At 35.0% G+C, this 19,186-nt stretch overlaps 1 protein-coding gene across 1 annotated transcript in view; it reads left to right on the top strand.

Annotated features, from left to right (window-relative positions):
- loxl4 (lysyl oxidase-like 4) overlaps window positions 1–9,100 on the top strand; it is a 33,857-nt gene extending 24,757 nt beyond the window's left edge. Inside the window, exons 10-15 of the mRNA XM_051125827.1 lie at window positions 110–272; window positions 457–700; window positions 1,634–1,749; window positions 2,892–3,028; window positions 6,407–6,518; window positions 6,613–9,100. Coding sequence (XP_050981784.1) covers window positions 110–272; window positions 457–700; window positions 1,634–1,749; window positions 2,892–3,028; window positions 6,407–6,518; window positions 6,613–6,683 — 843 coding nt within the window. The 3' untranslated portion in view covers window positions 6,684–9,100. The remainder of the gene's footprint in view (window positions 1–109; window positions 273–456; window positions 701–1,633; window positions 1,750–2,891; window positions 3,029–6,406; window positions 6,519–6,612) is intronic.
- Window positions 9,101–19,186: the final 10,086 nt, after the last annotated feature.

The raw sequence follows: 19,186 nt of genomic DNA, 5'->3' as shown, positions 1-19,186 counted from the left end.
CAAAAGTATTTTATGTCAAATGCTCTATTTTTAAGATCTACACATTATAACTCATGCTTAGCTTTTCATATACAGACAAATAAAAGACAAATAACGTGTCTGTGTTTAGGACACATATTATTGGCAAGGAGACCCTGCGGCAGAAGAAGTGCTGTTGAGTGGGACTCACTGTGTGGGAACAGAATTGTCCATCCAGCAGTGCCGTCGTAACAGCCACATCCACTGTCCTCGAGGAGGTGGAGCTAGAGCAGCAGGCGTCACCTGTTCTGAAAGTAAGTGATTGGAGTTAAAGAAGGTGTGTCCAAATTGCACACTTTTATGCACTATTCTATGCCACTTCTTTTGCATAAATAGTGTGACTGGTTCAGTACATATTGCATAGTGTGTAATCTGATGCATATCATAATTCTGTCTGCACTAAATGATCCAAATAAATAAATAAACATCTTGTTTTAGCCGCACCTGATCTGGTTTTGGATGCACAGCTTGTGCAGGAGAGCGCTTACCTGGAAGACAGGCCTCTGCACCTGCTCACCTGTGCACACGAGGAAAACTGTCTCTCCTCCTCTGCCGCCCGTATGCATTGGCCGTACGGGCACCGCCGTCTTCTGCGTTTTTCCTCCCGCATCATGAACTTGGGGAGAGCTGACTTCCGCCCACGTGCCTCAAGAGAGTCCTGGACCTGGCACCAGTGCCACAGGTGAGGGTTGTACTTCATTCTACTGTTTAACAGTAGTCTGAGTGCTGCTAGAAATATATTGTATAGTTAGCATATATTAAATAATGCAGACAGCACATGGCACTGAATAATGCAGGAATACGAAAAGTATTAGTGGTTACATTTCCTTTCAGTTCAGTCATTTCAACTTGCAATGAACAGAACGTACACTCCTGTTTCTAAAACAGGTCATGGGTGGTCAGCAAGCTTGCTGTCATCTTTTAAATTAATTAGCTGTGTTGAGAACCTCCACTCCCTTTACATGTGTTCTGAAAATAATTGGGAACCCATTCTGTGGGAACAAGGCGCTCTGTTGTGGAGGAGTTGTGGGCTTTGCGTGTTTGCAGGCCAAACCTGTTTTATTAATCTTTTAAAACAACACCAGCGAAGTTGGTGTTTCAAAGCAGTCTATTCAGACGAGCTGAATAAACAGCTCAGCAAGCGTACTCCCGTCAGCATAACAACAACTTCCTGTAAAGGGTGTTGCCGTAGCAGCCAACACCTTCATGTAGGAGCAGTGAGGTCATTAGGCAGTGGTCCATAGTGAACCTTTGTACTTCCCATGTTCACTAGCCAACATGAAATATAAGTCAGATTGATTTTAACATATTCTGGAAGAAAGTACTGCTGCCATGACTCTAGGGTATTGCGGGTGGTTTTTAGATTACGTACAAATTGTGATTAATTTCTGATTACAAATTAGGTGATGAAAATTGTAGTCAGTAACGTAATCTAGATTACTCAATTTAGGTAATGTATGCTGACTACTTTTGGCTTAACTTGTTTATAGATTTAAATGGGATAATTGTTGTTAAAAAAAATCTATGAAGAATAGTAGTAATGATTCTTACTTTTGTAATCATCACTAAATAAGGATTGTTTAGACATTCATTGATGTGAATATTTTTGATTCAGGCATTACCACAGCATTGAAGTGTTCACGCATTATGACCTCCTCACACTCAATGGAAGCCGAGTGGCCGAAGGACACAAAGCCAGTTTCTGTCTAGAAGACACCTACTGCCCTGAAGGTAAAATAATAGTCATGTTAAATCTTACATGAGTGTCATTTGGTTTATATGGAAGCCCATTTCTGCTATTTAATAGAAGATAAAGAGGGTAACTGTGACTTTTTATTTCGCAATTCTAACTTTTTTCTTAGACTTGCACTATATAAATTTGAAATTCTACAATTCTTACTTTATATGTCACTAAAACAAGTCAGAATTGCGAGATATAAACCTCGCAGCTGCAAGAACAATGTCTGATTTGTGAGCTCATATTTTGCATTTCTGACTTTATTTCATGCAACTGTGGTTTAATATCTCACTATTCTGAGAAAATAATTTAGAATTGCGAAATATAAACTTGCAGTTGCAAGAAAAAAATCAGATTTGTGATAGTTTTTATCTTGCAATTCTCTCTGTTTCTCTCAATTGTGACTATATATCTTACAATATCTCACAATTCTGAGAAAAGCTGGAACTGCAAGATGTAAACTCACAACTACAAGAAAAAAGTCTGATTTGCGAGTTCATATCTCGCAATTCTGACTTTATTTCTCACAGCTGTGACTATATCCTACAATTCTCAGAAAAGAAGCCAGAATTGCGAGATATAAACTTGCAATTGTGTGAGAAAAGGTCAGATTTACAAGTTTTTATCTTGCAATTCTGACTTTATTTCTCACAGTTGTGACTTTATATCTTACAATTCTGAGAAAAGAAGGTAGAATTGCAAGATATGAACATGGAATTGTGAAAAAAAAGTCAGATTTGTGAGTTTATATCTTGCAATTCTGACTTTATTTTTTGCAATTTTAAATTCGTTTCACATATCTGAGAAAAGAAGTCAGAATTGCAAGATATAAACTCACAATTGGGAGAAAAAGAAAAAGAAGTCAGATTTGCAAGGTTATATCCAGTAGTTTTGACTTTGCAAATCACAATTGCAAGTTTATATCTTGCAATTCTGAGAAAAAAGTCAGAACTTTGAGTTTATATCATGCATTTCTGAGAAAACAAGTCAGAACTGTGAGATATAAATTGCAATAGCAAGAAAAAAAAGTCACAATTGCGAGGTTAGAAAGTTGCAATTTTTTTATTCAGTGGCAGAAACAGGCTTCCATAGTTTTCTGAGTGCAACTACAAATATATATATATATATTTTTCAGGTCTTCACAAACGCTTTTCATGTTACAATTACGGAGATCAAGGCATTTCGGTGGGTTGCTGGGACACGTACCGCCACGATATCGACTGCCAGTGGATAGACATCACTGATGTCAGACCTGGTGACTACATCATGCAGGTGAACTGATTCAGAACATCTGAAATGTGGAAAATGACAGTCACAGCACAAAACTTTTTCACTATTCCTTAAAGAGTAGATTCTCTTTCCAGGATGCATTTCAGCCACTTTCTCTCTGTCATTAACTTTGAAACGTGTTAATCATCCAAATCACTGTGGGCACTGTGAGTACTTCCACAGCTGAGCTTCACATGCAAATCCAGCCAATCAAAGAGCCGCTTTAGGGGCCAATCAAGAAGCCTTTTATGCATCCCAGTCATAAAATATAGGTTGATGTGAAGCTTTGTTTTAATTACAGTGTACCTTCATGACTTGACCATTTTGAAGATTTATTTACTTGAAATGTCGCCATGATAGATTTGCATGTATTTTAAGCACGTTTGGCAGATGCTAATTACAAACCGGCATCGGGCTGCTGCTATGTATGGCACAGCAATCAGCCGTGGTGATACTCAAAGGTCAGCGCTTCCATGTCCATGTAGAGTGATGCCTGCCATCCCGTGCCAACCTGTCCAAGCAAAGACGTTGCATAAATGAAGCATCTATACTTGATGATCTAGGCAAACCTGTTGCTTTTCTTTAAACTGCTTGTCTTTAATTCTACACCCAAAATAACCCAATGCTAAGCATTCCCTGCTGGAGGAGCAAGGCGTGCTATATTCCCCTCTATTAGACATGGTCAATTAGATTCAGAGGAATTTACGCCCGCCTGTTTTACAGGCACTTTCTCGCTCAAACATATGGTCAGACAGACCCAGAGCTCCACAGACTAGATTTAAAGTTGCACACTGTCATTAAAAGCGCAAAGAAAAAAAGATAAGCGAGACTCACATTTGAATGTGCTCACAACGTAATTGCCTTCGGCAAGAAAAATATTTCCAAAATAAAATAAAAGAACTGTTGTTTCAGCATTTAAAAAGTTCTTAAGCCTTGTAGGCATAATCGCATTAAATTTCCATAAAATGACGTAGCTCAGAGATGCTCATTTGACCCTATACCCTGCTTAAACAGCATGTTTTCGTACTAATAAATTATTATATTGTGACTATATAACAGTATTTTGGGAGCCTGATTTGGTGGAACCAATTTGTAAAGTGGTTTGATGAGCAATCAGATTGCATAACATTTCCTTACAAGCTCCACATCCTTGTTGGTTCTGTATGTCTGCAACTTTTACAGTGCTATATGATTAATTGACACCAAATATTATTTGAGGCAGACATAATAAAACCACCTGTATTTAATAATTGTAATACTGTATAATATGTGTGTGTACATATATAGTGCACAGCATAAATGAGTACACCCCCTCTGAATAAATATAAAAGATGTATTTTCTTAATGATCACTAATATAATTCATGGAAAGATGGCAAAATTGAAAAGTATTAAACATATATTTAATGAAAAAACAAAACAAAATATATGCCATTATTTTCTGTAAGATAAGTAAATTAACCAATTTTGTTTAAATGAACGATTGCAGGAAGGATTGCATTGTTTTTGTATTACATCACACAGTGGTGTGTGAATTCATGACAGCATTGATAAAGCACAACTTCCTCACACCTTCAGTACTTATACATCCCTATAGAAGAGCTTTACTACCACTGAACTTCACTGTGGGAACCAGGCACTTCTCACTGTACTCCTCCTCTAGCAACACCAGAACATTTTCGATGCTTTTGGATCCTAAATGATTGACTTGGTCTCTTGAGACCAGAGCATGGATTCCCAGAAGTCTATATTTTGTAAATATGGGCCTAAATGACTAAATGAAAAGTTAAAGTGAAGACCTGATTATTGTCACAAGTGCCACATGTTTTTGAATTTTGCTACTTCTGCTATATTTTCACACTTAAACAAATAATTTGGTATTCCTCTTGTACCATTGTCCTCTTTTTGGCTAAGTAATAAGTCACCTAGCAGTTTTCTCCCAAGTGGTTCCATTGCTGCCAGCATTAAGTCTGAGTATGATTCAGTGGGCTATATAACTTTTAATTGTCAGGAAATTATTAGTCTTTAAAAGTTTTGGTTCAATATACTTACCTATTGACTTGTGACAAGGCTCCTGAAATAACCAGGTCTTCACTTTAAGTTTTCATTTAGTGATGAGTGAATTTTTGCAAGAAAAAGTTCAGGAGAAATTGCAAAGGCTATGAAAAGAGTGACACTTCGTCTCACAGAGTACAACACAGCCTGCAGAAGTGACATGCATGATTGTTGTCAACACTAGAATTACCTACTGTAAACAAAACACAATAAACTCATTTAAGGCCCATATTTACAAAATGTAGACTTCTGGGAATCCATACTCTGGTCTCAAGAGACAAAGTCAATCATTTCCCATCCAAAAGCATCCAAAATGTTCTTGTGTTGCTAGAGGAGGAGTACAGTGAGAAGTTCCTGGAACCCACAGTAACGTTCATGGGTAGTAAAGCTCTTCTATAGGGATTTATGAGTACTGAAGGTGTGAGGGAGTTGTGCTTTATCAGTGCTGTCATGAATTCACACACCACTGGGTGATGTAATACAAAAACCTGAAACAGATGATCTCCTCATTCCCTGCATTTTTGGGCATTTTTTCAATATGACAATGAAGATATTCATTCAAGGTGAAAATCCTTAAATGGACGTATTGCACTCAGTCTTAACACTCTTGAGCAGCTGTGGTGGATTCTGTAGAGACGAGCTGAGCAAAACTCCCTATTAAAGACCAGGGCATTTAAGGAGGTCGTCCTCCAGGAGTTAAACAGGACAAATGTGGCATTTTGTTATGAACCTGTACTCTCAGTGCCAAGAAGAGTCAGAACAGTGTACTTGGAGTTATGGAGGACATGTTAAGTACTAGAATATTATACATTTGCTGAATTAAATCTAGGGTGTACTCATTTCAGCAATCCTTCATTTTAACAAAACTGGCAAATTTACTTATTTTACAGAAAATATTGGCATGTTTTTTTTTTGTTTTTATTAAGTATGTGTTTAATACATTTCAAGTTTGCTATCTTTACATGATTTATAGTTAGTGATCATTAAAAAAATATATCTTTTATATTTATTCAGAGGGGGGGAGTACTCATTTAGGTTGTGCACTGTATATATAGTGGCCTAATTTTATTATTATTAATGCTATAATAATTATTATTATCATTTCTAATATAACATTTAATTTAGATGGTCCTTATGTAGCAAATTGTTTGCAAATCTGTATAAAAATAAAAATAAAGAAGCTGCTTCAGATTTTTTTATTTTTCTTCTTTTTAACCAATTAGTAATTCCTGAGGGAACCCTTGGCAAATTATCCATCTGGGTTGCCATACAAATTGACCTCATTACTGAACAGCTCTCTTTATTCTGGTGGGTTTTTTTTTGTCAGGTTGAGGTAAATCCATCCCTGGACATGGCTGAATCAGACTTTATGAACAACGTCATGCGTTGTCGATGTAGATACGACGGGCACAGAGTGTTTATGTATGGCTGCCATGCAGGTATGCTCCCCATAACAATGAATGAACCACGACATATATTCATGTACGCTCAAGCACGCTCATATCTAAATTCTGATAAACTGTTCTTTCACAGGTGATGCCTACAGCGCTGAAATTGAGGATTTATTCGAACATCAGCGTCAGATCAGCAATAACTTCATTTGAGCCTGGTAAAGAGAGGTGAGAGGAAAATGCGGCTAACAATCCCGGAAATGCGGCTAACAAACTGGATGAAAGAGACGGAGATCTTCTCCGCTGATCTCAGAACAATCTACCAGAAGCCTTCCATATTTGGACGAGATATGATACATTGCTAAACCGTTTTCTCTATGGAATTTAATTAATTCTAACAGATGTTTGGAAATCAACAGAGGGTTACTTCACGTGAAAATTAGATTCTGTCATGATTTTTTTTAGTGTATTAAACATTCGTTTTTGAATACACACATAAAATATCGTAAATCATATGAGTTTCGGAGTGTCTCTTAAGGCCAATTTACACTGCATCGACAAATGCAGATAAACAGCAACAGACACCTTGGAATAGTTGAAAAGTGACGTACTGTTTGGCTGTCAGCGCTGTCTGATGGTGCAGTGTAAATTGGCCTTTAGTGGTCACTGTTTTCTTAGTAGACTTTCTTATCTGATTAGTGCCCAGAGTTTTGGAATGAGGTGGTTTGCTTAGAAATTCTTTTCATGCCCTGCCAAACTTTCACTGGCTCAGTTAGTTTGACATCCAGTGAAGCCCTGGGCAGCAGAGGCCCTTGTTCAAAGCCACTGGAGCCAGTAAATAAAACCAGAATCTGTATTTTTGGATGAACTGTTCCTTTAAATATTTTTTATTGAGTAAATAAGACATTGTTTTCAGAGACTAAGTTAGCTGCAGTTGTTGATCATCTGGTTAAAAATGAAACATCATGAAAAACCTGTAGTTCTTGGGACCATGAGACTAGCATTAGAAAATAACTAATTTTTATTGTCTACATGTACCCATATATTTACTTCCTGACGTTATGGAGTAATTATAGAGTACATGTGTTATAGAATAAATGCATTTGTACAATGGTTTTTTTTTTGTTTTGTTTTTTTCATTTTTAACTAATTTGAACAACATTTAAAAAAAAGGGGAAAAAGTTCCTAGCAAGTAATTTTCTGATCTACTTTATATGATGTCAAAATGCAGTTTGTTCACTTTTTCTGTTTTCTGTTCATTTATTTTATATCTGATTTCAATTCTCCTGTTTGAGTTATGCACTTTATTGATGGATGTCAGTATTCTGGAAGAAATGGGTCATTCACTACCATCTTTCAACACAAGCTTCTGTTTGTTTATTAACATGTTAAAGTGTTTATGCCTTCTTTCCATTTTTTAATATACTTTTTTCATTTTTTTTTTTTTTGGTGACTTTCCTGAATCCTAAAGGGTAACAAAGGCTATTGTATATGCTAAAGATTAATTTATTTAATACATTTTTAAACAAATTTTCTGGATGACAGTTTTATTTAGTAATGATAATGAAAATTATTTGTATTAATAAGCGCTTGCTAAAGGGTTGCTTTAATATTCATTTAACATGTTTGATTTTTGGATGAATGGAGTTTGTTGTCTTAGTTTAGTATGTACTTGAAGCTTTTTTTGTTAAACATCTATGAGTATAAAGGTGTACCATGTTACAATTTTGCCTGAAAAGCATTAATAGTGTAAAGCAGTAATGCTGGGAATGAATATTTATGGGCCAGAGCATTAAATATATTCTTACAGTAGTGAACCCTTTGTCTCTAAATAGTGAAGAAAACACTTTTTAAACTGTACTGTATCAGTTTTTACTTTTGTAATTTTTGCACAGTACAGGACACTGTTTAACAACAGTTATTGTGCATGTGATGAACTGATTTATAATTTATTCCTACTGTTTATCACAAATTTTTGTGTTATTTATCTTAAAGTATAATCCATAACGGTTGATTTCATAAACACATGCGTGAATGATCTGTGCTCATTTTTATTACATAGATATCACTTACATCAACTTATGTACTTTACATTTTCACAGTTTAGTGTTTTTTTTTAACATTTGTAAGATCATAAATATGACTTATTCTGTCCATGTATTGTGTACTTAACTTTTACAATGTTACTCCTGATTTATTTTACCTCTGCTTTTATTTATGATTCGCATGTTACTGTATGCTTTTAGTACTAGTGGTGCATAAATTGATTTCAGTCCATAATTCACAGCAAATTTTAAAAAAATCTTCTGGTGTTAATTCTGCACTTTTCTGGGAGTTTTTCATGGAGTAGTTGAGAGTTTTAGCTCTCAATGTAAATTGCAATACTCTCAGGGATAAAATATGTGTCTTTTCCAGTTTGTTCAAAAATAATTTTAAGATCACAAGAGATATAAATGGAAAAGTAATACCAAAATAATCCCAGAACCTGCAACATGATGTAAACTCTTGTTACTGTTTTGTGATGGGTATTACAGTAGTAAGTCGCCGCAAACAACTGATCTCAAATGTGAATAAATATCACTCATCAGGTCTGTACTCTGTTTTTTTATGATCCATTGCACAGGGGCTCCATTAACAATAAATGTGTGTTTGTGAAAGACTTGTCTCTGGATTCCTGTTTTTGTACCAAATACATTTAAATGGCTGCTTCAGACGTGGAAAATAAAACAACTGAAGCAAAATATATATGTATCCAAGTACTGAGTTAAGGGTATGAATACTTATGCAATGTGCTTATTTCAGTTTTTTTTTTGCATGTAGATTGACATGGGGGAAAAAAGTAATTAAAGCAGTTTTAAATGAAGGAGTATGAATACTTTTGCAAAGCAATATACGTATATATATATGTACACATATACACACACACAACTGATCATCATGTTATAATAAATTACAATTATAGTATATATGTTGTTCAAATTAATTATATAATGCCTTTAAGTATTAAATAATTAATTTTTGAGTACTGAATATAAACCCCTTTTAAATAGTTTCACTCAAAATTTTCCCTGAAAGGTCAACTAATTCCTACTGTGTTGTAAGAGCCCTGGAGAAATCTTTAACTGGCAGTCTGAAGACATTGTGCACATTCAGCAAGTCTGTCTAGCTGAAATCACTTCACATTTCTGAGACAGATCACAGTTCAACCCTCATATCAATGTATTTGTCAATTTTGCATGTGGCACAACTAGGTGACACATTATATTTGATCAAGAGAAATGTGACACTTTTATGAGAGTATATGGCAGTTCTACAGTCATTTTTGTACGGCTTTGTTATGTTCACTGGGAAGGAACTGCTGTATTGCAGAGCAAAGCAATAAAACAAGTGAAGCTTGGGTCAAGAATACATTACAAGCTGTTATATATTCACTTTCAGACTTGTTTATGTAGCCCAAGTTATTTCGTTAAATCTTTACTCAGTCATTATAAAAGTGTGTCAGGAAAAGCTTAAAAACAGGCCTTACACAAACAATTCTAATTATATCATTATACAATTAGAATTATAGCTCTAATTTAGAAAAAATACACATTTAAATACATCTTTATAAAAGAAATGGGACATCTGCCATTATTTTTGAAAATAGCAACTACTCCACTTTAAAATTAATCAGTCATCACTAGAAATGTACCATTTTCCCACTTCATCTTATCAAAATTAATATTATATAATCACACACTGCCCATGAAACCATCTATCTTCCGACCACATCATATTTATGAAAACTTCTTAAAAAATGAGGCAGTATCAATGCAGTTTTAAGAAAATATATGTTTGTAAAAGTCTAGGTTAATTTTAGGTTAAGTTTAGGTTAAGTTTAGGTTAATTTTATATTCTTTATTCATATGCACTTTTTGGCATTTAGAACTGCATAACTGTATATCTTTTTGAATTATATTTACTCACTTCTATTTCATGAAAATAAATGTTGGTTTTTGTGATATTCCTTAGCTAACCCATTCAAATGACATGATTTAGTCATCCTGTATGCGGGTTTTGTGTTTTATGCGTTTGAGTAAATTTCTCTGGCTCCTCACAGTTCTGCTCTGACATTTACTGCGAGCGGCAGAACATATGCATTGCCATGGGAGTATTGCCTGACAATTACAGTTATATATACAGCAGAAAATGAGAGCTGTTAAAAGAGCTGATTATAGGGTGGAATCGGTACAGAGCCGTGTTTCTGCCCATGCCACAGAAACGAGCCATGAGGCTTCCTTTGGGACCTCCAAAAACCGACGGGACAGAGGGATTATGGGATAGTACAAGGACTGAATACTCTCAAAATGTGTTAACATTGTTAGCATAGTGAGGTGAATTTGTGTTCACACTATTTGGGATCCAGCAGGGGGCATGAGAGAGTAGTAAAGCTTTGTTTGAAAGCAGTCTGTTCGCATTCCCTTTCATATCAAAAGGCTGCATCCTGCTATGCAGTTGGCGAAAAAGAGTATGTGAACAGTATTATGTCAAAATTCATAGCGTAGTAGGCAAAAAGTCCTCAGATGACTTACTATTTCCCATGAGATTCTGAGGTGCTCATCTGATGAGGGCTTTATTATCCCATGATGCCACGGGAGAGGATTTGTGAATCAGTGTTGCCAAGTCTGTGGTTTTCCTGCAGAATTGGGCTACTTTAACACCGTTGCCGTGGGTTGTTTTCATGTCCACGGGTTGAAGGACTCCAATAATGTAATATTCAGCCCCTGGAATGCAAATTTTACCAGGGGAACGCCCCACCAAAAACTTGTATTTTACACGCAATTCCCTGCTGAAAATAAACCCCAAAAAGGAACCGAACCATCATCACAGAAATGAATGGTTTCCACTACAAATACATTTACAAACATTACAAACCATTAGGATTTAGTGGGTTTAACAAGCCACCAATAGAAGGTATCCAATTACCAGTAGAAAACCACAGGGTCCATTACAGTTTCCATTAAAACCAATATTGTTAAACAAGTCTCATTATAACCAGTAAAACCACTACAAATTTAGTTTGTAATGGTTTTACTGGTTTTCCAGCAGGGTTTTTACTGAGGGACCCCCTCCGAAATGGACTGTGCTAGTTTTGAGTAGGAATTAGGCAGGTTTGGTTGTGAAAAGCTGAACCCTGTTGTGAACAGCAGTAAAGCAACGCAACTGACATTGGTAGGCAACATGACAATTATGGTGAATGTAGTAGGTTTGCATTATAGTCATACTACTCACATTCATACTATCCATCTTTTTCCTGAACGCTAGGGCTGGGAGTCGATTCCAAAAAGAATCGATTCTTCGATTCCGAGGCGTTGGAATCGATCCTATCAAGGGGAATCGACTCCCCATTCAGAGCCGCTTTCAGTTTAACAAAGCTTATCTATGGGTGCCTCTTAAACGAACGGCTGCATCATACAAAGACGAAAAGGTTCTTTCGGATAGATCGTTTTAATGAACCAGTTTAAAACGATTCAGAAGTTATTTTACGGTGGAACGGCCTTATATTGCTTATTTTGGTTATTTTGTTTCAGTGTACAGTTTGTTAATTTTGCGCAAAGCATACCGTCGAAGTACATATCATTCAGCTGAACTGCGCTGTGGGCTATGACTAATTTCATGTGCAATGCAAACAAAATAACAATTTAAATACAGAAAAGTATCATAGTTTTAAAAAATAAAGCTTCATATTAAAAAAACAAGAATCGAAAACAACAGTGAGGAATCGATTCTTGGAATCGAATCTCATCGATTCCAGAACCATGAATCGGAATCGGACTCGATTCCAAAATTTTCGGAATCGAACAGCCCTACTGAACGCGGAAGTCTCGCCTGACTGAAACGTTTCTTTACATTTCCAGGCTCTGTTATGATAGTCAAATTAACGTGTTTTCCGAGCTGATAATAAAATGTTAAACCTATGAAAATGGTTTTAAACATGGCATCGTAGTTCTATCAGTTTTACAGCGTCGCAATGACCGTCTTTTTCAGTAACTCATCTGTGAGTGGGAAGATGACATGAAGGGACGCGAGGTTAGCTGCACTGAACGCCTACTACATACAGCTCCCTACGAATTTCGAGGGACTTTTTCCACAAAATAATAAAAGCACACATTACTTTATTATTGGACACACTGTACTTTAACTTTGTTGGTACACAAAACAGCTGTTACTATTACTAACAACAACACAGCATAACCCTGCAAACATATTTTTTTAGATTTAGCTATACTGAAAAAGTATAACTAATCACATGTATAAAATCTTTTTTTTTTTTTTTTTTTTTTTTTTTACCCCGTTTTAACATGGATTTCTCTGGAAACTGGAACATGAAAGCACCCAAATGGAAAGATCCATTATGGCGGCGCTCATCAGTTACTCAGGAAAAAGCGTTACTTTAACGTTACTTTGGCTGTGTTTGAAATGCCATACTATCATACTACTCTTACTATTTCTGCAGTACCCAGTATGTATACTGTGCACAGTGTGCAAATTTTCTGTATGCACAGAATACTGGATGACCTACTATCCCTGCTGAAAAACCCCAGCTAAAACCAGCCTAGGCTGGTTGGCTGGTCTTAGCTGGTTTAAGATGGAAGTTTTAACTGGTTTTAGCTGGTTGTTCCAGCTGATCTCCCAGCTAAGACCAGCCTGAAAGTGGCCAAAACCCCTATAAAACCAGCCTGCTGACCAGCTAAGACCAGCCTGGATGACCAGATAAAACCAGCCATCCAGCTTAGGCTGGTTTTCGTGGGTTTTTTTAGCAGGGATATTTGCCAGAATCTTCTAAATATAACTCAAGTACACTGAAATCACTATAGAAGCTGTGTTCGGAATGGCATACTACCATACAACTCCTCCTATATTGCAGTATGCTATGTGTAAACTGTGAATAGTATGTGAATTTTCTGTATGAATGTAATGCCCGGATTACCTGATACATTTGCGGAAATTTGATGTATGCATCTGAAGACAAGTATAAATGTAACACATGTATATGTACATATATACATATATAGGTAAACTACAAACTGTCGCTGTGTATCTAAAAACAATATCGTCAGTAGGACAGAAATTGTACTTTAATCTCTATGGCACATTTCCAATCAAGTAAAATGATGACACCTTTATTTCTAAAGATTTGTACAGTACTGATTGTTTCAAAGATATTAAATAATAATAACACTGCAGAAATATAAAAATATAAATAACATAAATAAAAAGTATTTCAATTATGCAAACAGAATTTATTTTCCCTTTAAAGCAGCTCTAAAAAGAAACAGTGTATTTACTCTAAGGACAAATAGACCAATTTGTTGGCAGAGGCTATTTACAATAACTCCGCCCACCAATGCCATAAACAGCCATGCAAAAGACAAATGTATTTTCACAATATCAGTGGCGCAGTGAGTAAAAGACGTGATGTGTGCTTTTGATGTGATCGACCCATGTGCAAATCCGACTCTTGACAAAGTTGTGCTTCTCCTTTTCCCAGCTCAGAAAGGCATTTATTTTCAATTAAAATAAAGTAAATATTTGAAAAATGATTAGGTATGCTTAGCTGTTGGTTTAGGAAGGTTTTTGTCTGGATAAAGAAAATGCTGCTATTTTAGTGTAAACAGAATTGATTATTGTTTGCACTTAGTATAACTAGAATATATCGCTTTTTCCACTTTGTGTAACTGCCAAAAATATCATTGTTCAGTTAAAGACAGCTCAGTGTTGATTCAGTTCTGTCTAATATGTAAAGTTCATCAATTATGAAATGAGTTCGACTGGCCAATATAGCATTGTTTACTAGTATGAAGCCTTATTAACAAGCCTTTGTAAACAGAACTGTTAGCACATTTGTTTGTAAGGTAACAACCTCGACAGCTGTGCTGAATTAATGTTCAGTGTTTGTCATGTGACAAGCATATTACTCTGAAAAAAATATTGCTTATTGTATACCATTTCACACACTATTTTTCAAAAAATAGTAGGCAGTATGCACTGTGTACTGTGCAGTAAGCAGTAAGCAAGTATGCCATTTCGAACACATCCTTTGTCTGCATCCAAAAAATGGAAAATCCTGCCTTTGGACGACACATTTCAAGGTAAGGAGGCATCAATGCATGTTCAAATCCAATGTTAGCTTCACTTCCTGCCTCCTGAGACATTTTCATCTTAATTTCATGTATCCTTCGCTTTGATATTTTTTTAATTTTTGACAGTCCTGTGTTCTATTCCATCATGGTTGAGTAAAAATGTAAAGATGGTGTCTAAAAGTTGCTCTTGGTAGTCAGTTTGTGTGTAAATGTATGTTTCTGACAAACGTTTGCACTTTTGATGTTATTTCTAGCGAGAGATCTGTTACGCTGCCTCAGAAGTACATCCAAAATCAGTTTCGTGAGGTGCCTTCGTGCACAAATGCTACCTGCGATGTCATTCCTGGATAAGGCAGTGAGGCAACTAGTCAGGTTTTCAGATGCAGCCTTTTTTAAGGATCGCAAAATAATTACTTATTCAGTATAAGTACATACTCAGAGAGTAAGCTATTTCGCATGTGGGCAATGAATGGTTGTTTACAATATTGCAAACTCATACCTGCATTGAATACAGTGAATTCAGATACAAATACTTTTCACATACTCTTTTTAGCCTACTTTGTAGTTGGGTAGTATGCAATTTTGGAATCAACCATTTATTTTATTTATTTATTTATTTTTGTCTACTGTAGAGTAGATAAGTATGTTTTTACCTAATACATAGTAGGCAAATATACATATTCAGATGCAACCATGATATTTTGACATAGGTGTTGTTGAGCCAATCACATGAGCCATAAATGTCATGTGACTAATCACTGGAAGAAAAATGGCGGCCTAACAGTGTTGATTGCCTGATGGCACCAAATGAACGTGCATTGTCTCAAGCCCTTCACTAGAGACTGTCTATTTCAAGCTTTTGTTAAAAGTGATGTGATTTACATGTAGTTTACAAAATGTTTATTTTGTTAGAATGCATTTTGGTTTTATCACACAGGTTTTTGTTTTTGGTTTATTCCATTCACAGGCATATTAATTGATTTCAATATGTTTCACTTTCTTTCTTTAGTGCAACACAAAAGAAGATGTTTTGAAGAATGTTGGTAGCCAAACAGTTTTGGTTCCCATTGACTTCCATTATATTTTTTAACCATACAGTTCAATCGGAACCAAAACTATTTTTGTGTTTCACAGAAGAAAGAAGGCGGAACAGGTTTGGGACGACATGAGCATGTGTAAATAATAACAGATTTTTTTATTTTTCGGTGGAATTTAATTTTAAGTCTTTGTTACTGTACTTGATTTGCATCTTGAGTGTCAATACTTTATAAAGCAATGCCATTAGACAATTTCTGCACTCCAGATGTGGCTGTTGATAACCTGACAGTGAGGGATAAACTCAATTTAAGATTATTATTAATGTGTGTCTCCACCTAGTGGTCATTGATTTTAATATTCAAGCTTTACAGCACCTGAGGGCAAGCAGAGATGTGATGTATTGGATGCACATGCCACGTACATAAACAGCGAGTGATTCTAATAAATTTGACATTTTATGAAGAAATGTGCCACCATAATACTATGGTATTTGCTGGAGCATTGCTTTGCATTTTCTAGGATGTTCTGCTTGGTTGCTTGAGATTTCTAAACAAAAGATTTCCAAACATGTACATATTTTACCACCGTCATTCATTTTGAGATATTTTTGAAAAAAAAAAAGAAAAAAGATAAAATCTCCCCCAAAATACCTAAATACACAAACATAAAGAGAACAGTAGGTGGTCTTTCCTTTAGTCATGGTCTGTCACCTCAGATGTGTCACTACAACAATACGAAATGACATATTCTCTCCTGTAGGCCTCCAAAAGTCCCGTCTCATAACTCTGCTTCATCTCCGAACCTCACTCAGTGAAAGTTAATGGAAACGGCAGCAGTGAAGAGATTTCCCCTTTAACCATCTCTCATGTGTGAAACTGTTCCCTCTAGGGTCCTGTAGGAACACGTTTTGTATAGGCTGGGCTTAAACTTTGGAAACGTCACACTCTGTCTCCCTCCACTGGCCTGCATAATTGAAAGTGCCTATGCATGAAGATATAGCCAAGATGGCATATCAATGGCAAATTATTTCAAGGGCAGATTTCTTAGAAAAGGGCTTTTCGAACTTAACACTTGATGTTAAAGGTGAAGTGTGCATTTCTTGATTTTTGATTAAAACACCTTTCCGTATCACAGTTTAAACGAAGAAACAACTTTAAAGAAGCCATTTATAAACATCCTGATCAGCCCAACAAATTAATTTGCGTGAGTATTACTTTATCTTGCAATTGTAGGTTTAAATCTCACAATTCAATTTTTTTCTTGTAATTTTGAGAACAAAGTGTGAATTGCGAGATATAGAGGAAGTCAGAATAGTTTTTCGTGTTTACACCAGAAAATAAAAAATAAAAAAGCAATATAATATAATATACTATTTTTATATTTTAATTTTTGTGACTGATTATACCTTTTTCATAAAGAACGGCAACAACAGTCCGAGTATTATTTTTTTAATAATATAATATAATATAAACATTTTTTATTGTTTAGGCTTTTGTGACTAATTATACTTTTTTCATGATGAGTGGCAGCAGCAATCCATGCAATTTTTTTTTAATAGAATAGAATAGAATAATTTGTATTTTTTTATTTTTGCGATTAATTATACCTTTTTTATGAAGAATGGCAGCAACAGTCTGAGTATTAATTTTTTTTGTATAATATAATATAATATAATATAATATAATATAATATAATATAAAAACGTAATATAATATAATATAATAATTTGTATTATTTTTATTTTTGTGACTAATTATACTTTTTTCATGATGAGTGGCAGCAGCAGTCCATGCAGTTTATTTTTTGTAATATAATATAATATAATATAATAATTTTTATTATTTTTATTTTTGTGACTAATTATACCTTTTTCATTTTTCATCATTTTTATGTTTTTATACTATAATATAACATAATATAATGTAATGTAATATAATATAATATTTTTATTATAAAATTGAAATTGAAAAAAATTATTTTACTGATGCAACCAACTATTATTTTATTTTCATAAAATTACTTTAAGGTTATGTCTCAGGTTATATATATGTGTGTGTGTGTGTATGTGTATGTGTACTGAAAAGGGTCAAAACTAAGAGATAAATATGACTTTTTCTTTGAAATGTGAGGGAAAAACATTGAATTATGAGATATGAACTTAAAATTGCAAAGAAAAGTCAGAACTAGGAGTTAAAAATATTATTAGAATTATTTAAGTTTGTGGTGGAAATAAACTTCCATATGAAGAAAGTGTTTTGAGAAACATGTTAGAAAAAAAGACTTTTTGCAGTTCTATTTGGTGATGCATATGGAGCAAAACACACTTTTAAGTGTTGCTTTACAAGGGCTTAATACATCCTAAATGTCTCATAGTAAATCAAAGGTAATAATTTATAAGGAAACAACAAACAAGGATGCCAGCTGAGGCCGGGAAATTAATTCAGGAAGTTTCTTAACTACAGTTTACACAGTCGCCAGACATCTGAAGTATATGATTTATCGTTATTGCCTCGTAATTTCCAGCTGTGATTTTATGTTTCAGAGTGATGGCGCTGTCACTTAAACCACGAGAGGGCGGGGTCTTCTTAGCTCCTCCTCTGCTCTTTGCAGGGGTTGTGAGATCCAGTTGTGTTCTGCCCTGCTGCTGTACTGACCTCTCCCACGCAAAAATAAAACCCTCTACCGTACAGCTTTAAAACCCTCCATCCTTATCAAATGACTTATATCAATATTTTATTGGTGGGACCCTGTCACTTCCCCCACCTGCCTTGGTTCACTCCTGCTGTTCCCTCTTTCTTTCAATTAACTTGTGATGGGCCCACCAGCCCAAACATATTACAATAACTACACTTAGTACAAACATTATTGTACAGTAACTCACAATACCAAAGGTCATTCAGGCCTGATAAAATTTAGACTTTCATTATTATAGTCTCAGCCTCACATGGCCTGTCCACGGACCATCCACAATCTGTTCACTGACCGTCTAAAGAATATTGCACACAAAAATAGCAGGAGGTGCTAATCACCACATTTTACCAGGGTTTTTCAATGGCATTACATCTTTAAAAATATTTTGTGTCTGAATAATTTCTCAAGAATACTTAACTTAATATAATCATAAAAAATGGCAATTAATATAATATAATATAATATATGATAATTAGTATAATATTTTTTTCTTTTTATTTTTGTAATTATACTTTTTTCATAAAGAATGTCAACAGCAGTCTGAGCATTTTTTTTTTTTTTGTAATATAATATAATATATATTCTAGCACTTTTAAGAATTGCAAATTTATAAAGGGCATCCTAAAAAAAAGTGTAAAATGGATTTTACTATGGATGCAACCAACTATTATTTTATTTTCATAGAATGACTTTACCTGACTAAAAATAGCCATTGCTCAGGCAGTCATCATCATTGGTTTAAGGACACTAGGAACCTGCTCTTGAAACCTAAATGTTTTAAGATGAGGATGATGTCTTCCAAGGATACCCGTGCCCTCCTGACCAAGATAAAGCACCGTAGCCCTGTGTCTCAATTCATCTTAA

Source organism: Labeo rohita, chromosome 13 (genome assembly GCF_022985175.1).
Source record: "Labeo rohita strain BAU-BD-2019 chromosome 13, IGBB_LRoh.1.0, whole genome shotgun sequence".
Classification (NCBI taxonomy): Eukaryota; Metazoa; Chordata; class Actinopteri; order Cypriniformes; family Cyprinidae; genus Labeo; species Labeo rohita.
The sequence above is the reverse complement of the archived record's forward strand: the minus strand, read 5'-3'. Positions and strand labels throughout refer to the sequence as shown.